The sequence below is a fragment of the Apis dorsata genome, unplaced genomic scaffold, assembly GCF_000469605.1.
Source record: "Apis dorsata unplaced genomic scaffold, Apis dorsata 1.3 scaffold_4, whole genome shotgun sequence".
Classification (NCBI taxonomy): domain Eukaryota; kingdom Metazoa; phylum Arthropoda; class Insecta; order Hymenoptera; family Apidae; genus Apis; species Apis dorsata.
Genome location: NW_006263307.1, coordinates 384,061 through 391,915, shown reverse-complemented (window position 1 = coordinate 391,915; position 7,855 = coordinate 384,061). Strand labels below are relative to the sequence as shown.

Here is a 7,855-nt window from a genome sequence, read left to right as displayed (position 1 = left end):
TATTTATCTTTCTTTTTTATGTTATATATTCAATCGAATAAAAAATATTTTAATAATTAAATAAATTTAATATTAAAGAAACTTTTTTATTTTAAAGGTTTTGTCCTTCAGTTTTCTTATATCTAAGCAGTGTTGTTCCTGCAATATGGCTTTTAGAACTAGATAAGGTTGACAAAAGATTAAAAACATTCGAAACGAATGTGAATAAATCCGAGAACTTGGATTTAACAAATCTGGCTGCTAAAGATTTAAAGCATTTAGAAAAAGCATTAGGTGTAAGTTCAATTTATATTTCGTTTTACAATCAAAATATAAATTCGGACAACAATGTTATAAAAAAAAGGAATTAAAAATATTTTAATATGTTATTTAGGTGAACATACATTTACCTAACATAAAAATATCAAAAGAAACTTGGGTAACTCTAATTGAACAATTTCTAATGTTAATTTTAATCATTGGAAGATGGATGTTACCAAAAGGAGATTTAACCAGGGATCAATTGAGTCAATTATTATTAGTGTATATTGGAACAGCGGCAGACATAATTGAATTCTTTGATTCCTTCAAGGAAGATCGCATAGCTCGTGAACCTGTCCTAGTTTATTTAACTTTGGGGATTTGGGCGTGGTCCTTGATGCAATTCACGGTCGTTCTAACAGCTACTAAATCCCGGAAGTCTAGATTGTCATCCGGAAATGCTGTTAAAAGAAGAATACACACTGAAACTAGTTGTTGTAGCATAGATGTTTGGGGAATTACTTTAAATATGATTTTACAGGTCTGTTTATTTATACAAATTTTCTAAATCATTAAACAAAAAAAATTATATGGTAAAATTAGAATTTTCGAAATTTATTATGATAATTTTGTTTTTCATTTTATTTTAATTAAACTTTAATTTAAAAATTTAGATTTAAATAAATTATTAAATATGTTAAATATTATTTTATTTTTGTAAATTTAATGAAAATAAATCTTATGAAAATCTTATGAATAATATATTATGCAATTAAAAATTAATTATATCATATATTGATTATATCTATTTAAATAATTTTTAAAAGATTATTTTAAAATATTTTTTAAAAAATATTACAGGATGGACCATTTCTTGCATTTAGGTTGATTTTAATTATCCATTATCGCATAGTCAGCTATATGAATATTTTCTTCACGTGTAAGAATACTCTAGTGATTCTCTTGCAACTTTATCGACTGTATGTAGTTCAGACGGAAAATAGGAGCAAAAGAAAGAAGAAATCTGAAATATCGAATATCAGTATTATATCGAGGGAAAATATTTATAAAGATGTGAAATGCAAAATATCCGAAGAAAAGCGAAGAAAAAAAAGAAAAGATAAAGATATAGAAGCTAATTATACAGAAAGTGAAGAAACAATAGAAGAAACAGATAAATTTGATTCCTCTCCGAGGAATATTAGATCTTCAAAAAAGTACAAACTTTTTTTTTATAAAAATTTTTCTATAAAAATTCAATAATTAAAAAAAAGTATATTTATTATTTAAATCTTAAAATTTTATAGAAAAACACGCCAAGATACTGGATATTCTACTTCTAGTTCTAGAAATTCTGGAAAGCATGAGAAATCTCAAAGAAATAAAAAAAAAATGTCACGTGAAGAAATTGAAATTTTCAGTGATGATGAGAAACAAAAAAGAAAAATTAACAGAAATTTATCGATAAAAGGAAACAAAAAGTATACGGAAAGTTTTAAAATGAAATCTAGAAATGATGATTCTAGTAAAAGTTCCAGCAAGAATCGAAAATACAAAGAAGACAGTGAAGAAGAATTAACGACGGAAGAAATAACTGATAAAACAGTTAGTGAGGAAAGTGAATCAGAATCAGAAAGAAAAAGGTGAATAAATTAATAAATTATCAAATATACATAATAAATAAATTAAATAAACTTCTTATCTTACATCTTTTGATTATTTTAGAATTTAATAAAACATAAAAAATTAATTATTAAACAAAAGACAACATTATGTATATAACTTATTATAGTTAAGAGTCATTATAATAATGAATGATTTATTAATTAACAAATTGAACAAATTTGTCTACTAAATAGAAACTCCTATAAAAAATTTTTTTTTTCACTTACATATTTTTATATGTATCTCTTCCCATATTGAAGTCTCTTCTAAATTTAAATAAAGAAATTTCTTAGCTAAGTTAAATATCAAATATAAATAATTTTAATAAGATGATTATAGAAACTTATTGTTTTTTGTAGGTATATTCATAGAAAACGAAGACAAAACAGAGACTGACAACGATACCTCGGTATAATCACTCTCTTGTTTGTCTATTTTGCGATCCTCATTATTTGCATGCTTTTTATACATGCTGGGATCAACAATGGCGTTATATTAATAACAAGACTAAAGAAAATAATCTATACTAATTAATTTCTTTGCACTTTAATTATTTTATACAACAAAAATTAAAAAATTTGAATTCTTTTTATAAATATAATTAATTATTAATTGAATTTAATTAAAATAGATGCCAATATAAAATGCTAAATGTATTTTAAAGTCAAAATTGAAGTGCAAAGAATTAAGAACAATAAAAAATTATATTATTTGAAAACTCAGCACTAGAGTAGTTTAACTTAAAATTGTAATTTATGAGTTAGAAATTAAGATTATTTTAATATAATTCCATTTTATATGATTAACCATTAATTAAAGTTACTTTATATATAATGTAATATCTAAACATGTAAATGAGAATGATTGAGAAATATTTCTACTATCTTAAGTTTTGCTTGATTAATAAAAGAATGAAAGCATATTTTCCTCTCAAATTCATTCTCATCATATCCTAATTAAAATATTTTTTTAACAATTAAAAAAAAAATAAAATTAATTAATTTCTCGAAAGATAATTGCAAGATTCATTATCATAAAATTAAAAAAAATTAATCTTGTAACTAATTGTTCTATATGACATAATAATTCATGCAATTAAATCATTACAAGTTTCCAACCATTGTATACTCTGTGCAGCATCTAAGTTATCAATATAATTAGCCAAATCATCTTGATGAGTTCCAGTGGCGGCGCAATATAACATAGCCGTATCTTCTAATAATTCTTGTAAAGATTGTGTTTTCATTGTTGTTGTATCTACGCTAGTATTAACTGTCGAAATATTTTCTTTTTTTTCGGAATTCATTATAGATGGTTGACTTATCTGGACCATATCTAATTGCTTTGGAATTTCAATTTTTCTATCAGACGAAATTTCTCCGGTTGTTTGGTCCATTTTAAATAATGATTGTCCGTTTAAAACTCCCAAAGAATGTTTTTTCTCATTAGAATTACTTTTTAAATCTTTCAATTTCTCCACAGTTAAATGAAATCGCCGCCATTTTCCCTGAGGAAAGGTTATATTCACATTTTTATCCATAACACTTTCTTGGACATCTTGTTTCACATTTCCTTCTTTATTACTGAGTTCTTTAATCTTAATATTCTTCATGTTATTACAGAAAGTTTGATTTTCTATGGCTGGCTTTTTTAAATTACTTTTATTATATTCTGAAAGAATTTTCGCTATTTCTGAAGTCTCACCAGCACACCAAGTTTTACTTATACCACCAGACATAGTTTTAACGTTCACTTCTCTGCATGTTGTCTCGTAACATAATTTTTTTTCGATCGAAGATGATTCTTTTCCCACTTGAACTTTATTCTGTTGCATATTATTCAAAAGATATTTTGTTACTGTAAATTCTACTTTATTCCCTCGTTTTACAGGCGTTTGTTTTGCATTCAACTCTTCATTAGATACATTCTTATATATAGATGTTACTTCACCTAAAGTTTCTTCACTGGCAGGAAATTCTTCTGCTTTATTCACATTTATATTATTTGTAAATGGTTTTAAAAGTGGTGTTTCTTTTGAATCAGGAGGATTTACTAGAATAAAAGGACTTTTAGAAGATCGTATTACTTCCTGGATCTTCATATGTCCTCCTTGAAGCGTTTTTAGATTGGTAAAAGCAATGGATTTCGAGGAATTAGCTATATAAACCTTCTGAGTTGGAAACAAACGTGTTTTTGGAACCTGAGTGAAGCTCTTAACATTTTGTGGGAACATAGTAATTCCGCAATTATCAAGGAATTTGTTTTCTTCAATTGATTTTTGTAAATTTTCCTTAAAACTAACAGAGGATTCGCGTTTAGAATTCCGATCAACGATATTCGACTTAGACGATTCTTTATCGATTTCTTTAGAAATATTAGATAAATTTTTATTATCGTTTAACATGTTTATCTTTCCTTCTACATTCATTTTATAAGTTGGTGTCATTACTTGCGAACAATAACCTAGAACGCAGTGAAAACTTTCATGCATGCAACTTTCAAAAGATTTATTCTTTTCGGACGATTCCATAGAAGGTTTTTTTGTATTCTTAGAATTGGGACAACTTTTATTAGATTTTGTTTTTTTGTCTCTTTTTTTTTCCGTAGATGAAGAAAGATAATCACAATGAGGATCTACGGATACCACTTCTATTTCCGGTCGATCGATTATTTCTCGATAAGAGAGACCATCTAAACTCGTAAAATAACGTCCTAAATATTCTGCAGCTAGACCAATCTGAAATATTCAATATTCAATTAATATTTATGTAAAAATAAAAATTACAAATAAATTTTATATTTAATATATATTTTTTTATATAAATATATATAAATATAAATATAAATTAGATTTTTACCTGTGGATGAAATACTGGTCGTTCATGCATACCATGAACTGGCCATTCTTTCCATTCTGTTTCATCTTTTAAAGTGGGTGCTTGATAAGTTGCTCCTACGTTATACATTTTACGAGTAACAGATCTTGTGTTCATATAGGGCATCGTAGAAGATTTTCCACGTTTAGTAGGCTCAGAATTAAAGAGCATTTCCTTCCGTTTTGCAGAAAGTAATCGTTGTCTTGGCCGAGAAAAATTTTTATCTGGTTCTTTTTTTGTAACACGTATAGGATTTCTTCTGACTTCCGTGGTTCCACGACTGTAATTAATTTTTTAAAAAATAATAGAAAAATTACGATTAAAATATTTTATATCTTAAATATTAAAATCTTAAATATTCTGATATTAAAAATATTACAACTCGAAAATTTATTTAAAAAATTTGAATAATTTGAATCAAAATCTTAAAAAATGAATATATTCTTTTTTATTAATTAATATTTTAAAAAATTTTGAGTAATTAATTACCTATATACGATATATATAATAAAAATATTTTTAATGTACAAATTTTTATATATTATATATAAATTTTGTATATTATAAAAGATAAATTTAAACTATTCATTATAAGACCATAAAAAATCTATAAAACAAATGACATTATTATCGTATTCCATTTTCTATTTGCTAAATACTAAATAGAATTTGTAAATAAAAATAAAATCCTTAATTTGATTGCGTTAAAGACCTACTTTTTCCTCGTAGATCGATAAATCCTCTTAACTTTCGTTACTCCATTACTTGAAGTCGATCCGCCACTACTGATTTCCGTTGAATCCCGCACGTAATCACTATCATCCTTATATCTCTTTTCTTGTTTAATAACTATTGTTCCTGGAGGCAGCTTTTGCAAAATTTCTATGCCCTCATAGTAATTCTGTGCTACATTACCTAGCTCGGTCGATAACGATCCCAGATCGAGTTGCTTCCGAAGTGCCATTTTGGATCGTTCGTCACTCAACTCGAACACTCGTTCATCCTCTTGTTTCTCATCCAGTTCTTCATCTTGCTGCTGTCGTGAAGTTCGATCGTTTTCTTTTCCTATCACAGCTATCACGCTCACGTCATCGTCATCCTTGTCATTAAAATTTTTTTGTTTTGATCCCATTTTCTTTGAATCTTCTATTTCGTTTCTTAAAAAAAAAATTTATCCGAATATTTGTTAGAACACATAATTTCTTTATATGACTTGTTGAATAATATTTTCAATAATCTTGATAATATATAAATATTGAAATCAAAAAATATATACGTAAAACATATTTTTCAAAAAGAAAATCAATCATCGGGGGTTATGTCAAAATATATAAGATTTTCTTCTAGTAAATGTACTATTATATTGAGTAATAGTCTTGAAATTTCTTGGAAACACTTGTCAATTAAACGAATTTCTTCTTATTTAGAATGTGGTTAAAGAAAATCTAACCAATAAACTTGTTCAAGACACGTGTCACATGCTTTTGTTTCCAATAATGGGAACAATAGTGTCATCTGGTAATCAGATCTTGTGTTCAGTAATACTGTGAAATAGGATATTATTTTGGAATTAGATTAGCTGATCAAGAGTGCGCTGTGAACCTTGCTGTTAGTTATATATATCTATTGAAATATTGAGTTTTTATTTGATATTAATTAAATTTTATAGAAAATATATATAAACTTAATGCCAATATATATATTTTAATAATCATTCTATAAAATATATTTATTATACAATTATACATAATTATTTAGAAATTATAAAAAGAAACGAAAATATTAAATAAAAATTATTTAATTTTATTAACTTATAATTGTAGAATATTCTAAATATTAAAATATAAAAATTATTAAAATAAAATATATTTAGATTATTAAACTTTCAATATATACAATAATATTTACAATAATAATGTAAGAATTAAAAAACTGTGATTTATTTTGAAATTTAATTTAATTGAAATTTATATAATAATTCTAAAGTAGAATAACTAAAAAGAGGAAATTTAAATAAGAAATTAAAACACAAAATTATAGCTTCTTATAAGCGCTTATTTTATTCCAAATAAAATACTAAAACTAGAATAACTATTCTTTTACATGTACACGCGTGTACGTTTATTATATAATTATTTATATATAGAAATACGAAATATAATATCATTGTTCATATTGCACGTCCAGACTAGAACTGAAATGTATACATATGTATTTATGTATAACATCTTTTGGCACTCTATTCAACTGGGATTTATTTACAAAGAAAAGGGAAGAAAAGATTTTTTGCATTTTAGTTCATATTGTCTGTCGTTAGAGCAAGTGTAGTTAAGACTGATCGTCGATTTGGATTCACACCTAGATTTTCCCAATTTATCCATGATAAACGTGCTGTCAAATCTATAATAAAAAAATATTTAATTATAAATAGAGTTATAAATGATAAATAATATTATTTCATTTCAAATAAACTATAGCTTACTTTTTCAAATATTTTCATACTTGTATAATTTTTACTAAATATAAAATAAATAAAAAATTGCAAAATAAATTCTCACCGCTGGTATTCCATTCGGCACGTTCCCCATTTATTTCTCCTCTAAGGCACCTTTCAACATAAGTTAATGGATCAAGCCTAGCAGCTAACACTTCTCGAAGTAGTGCAATGTATGCTATAGCCAGACGCAAAGTATCAATTTTGGACAGTCTCTTTTCGTATGGAAACGTTGGTACATGTACTCGAAGCTCGTCGAAAGCCGAGTTGATGCTGCTAAAAATCGCAATCACACTGACAATCTGTTTCACTTCATTCACTTTATTTTCTGATTCTTCTTGTTTCGTATAATTTTCAAAACACTCGATATAATTTTTCGATTGAAAAAAAAAATTCAAATAAGTGAATTTAATATAACTTACATACTTTTATATAACTTTTATATAACTTTTTTAATAAATTTTATTATTACAAAAAAATATCGATAACTTTTAAATTTATAATTATTACTTATATGAGAAACTTATACTTATTTATCTTACTGTTATTATTTAATAAATTAAAATAATTATTTAATAAA

General features: G+C 25.3%; 2 protein-coding genes across 2 annotated transcripts in view; one reads left to right on the top strand and one right to left on the bottom strand.

Annotated features, from left to right (window-relative positions):
* Positions 1–2,529, top strand: part of LOC102671095 (transmembrane protein 26) — a 4,221-nt gene extending 1,692 nt beyond the window's left edge. The window contains exons 2-6 of the mRNA XM_006607254.2: positions 98–275; positions 374–781; positions 1,102–1,457; positions 1,548–1,883; positions 2,265–2,529. Of these exons, the coding sequence (XP_006607317.1) occupies positions 98–275; positions 374–781; positions 1,102–1,457; positions 1,548–1,883; positions 2,265–2,301 (1,315 nt within the window). The 3' untranslated portion in view covers positions 2,302–2,529. The remainder of the gene's footprint in view (positions 1–97; positions 276–373; positions 782–1,101; positions 1,458–1,547; positions 1,884–2,264) is intronic.
* LOC102674511 overlaps positions 2,231–7,855 on the bottom strand; it is an 8,500-nt gene continuing 2,875 nt past the window's right edge. The window contains exons 4-9 of the mRNA XM_031510974.1: positions 7,340–7,637; positions 7,140–7,181; positions 6,232–6,325; positions 5,498–5,950; positions 4,764–5,061; positions 2,231–4,642 (exon numbers count right to left, since the gene is read on the bottom strand). Coding sequence (XP_031366834.1) covers positions 2,993–4,642; positions 4,764–5,061; positions 5,498–5,950; positions 6,232–6,325; positions 7,140–7,181; positions 7,340–7,637 — 2,835 coding nt within the window. The 3' untranslated portion in view covers positions 2,231–2,992. The remainder of the gene's footprint in view (positions 4,643–4,763; positions 5,062–5,497; positions 5,951–6,231; positions 6,326–7,139; positions 7,182–7,339; positions 7,638–7,855) is intronic.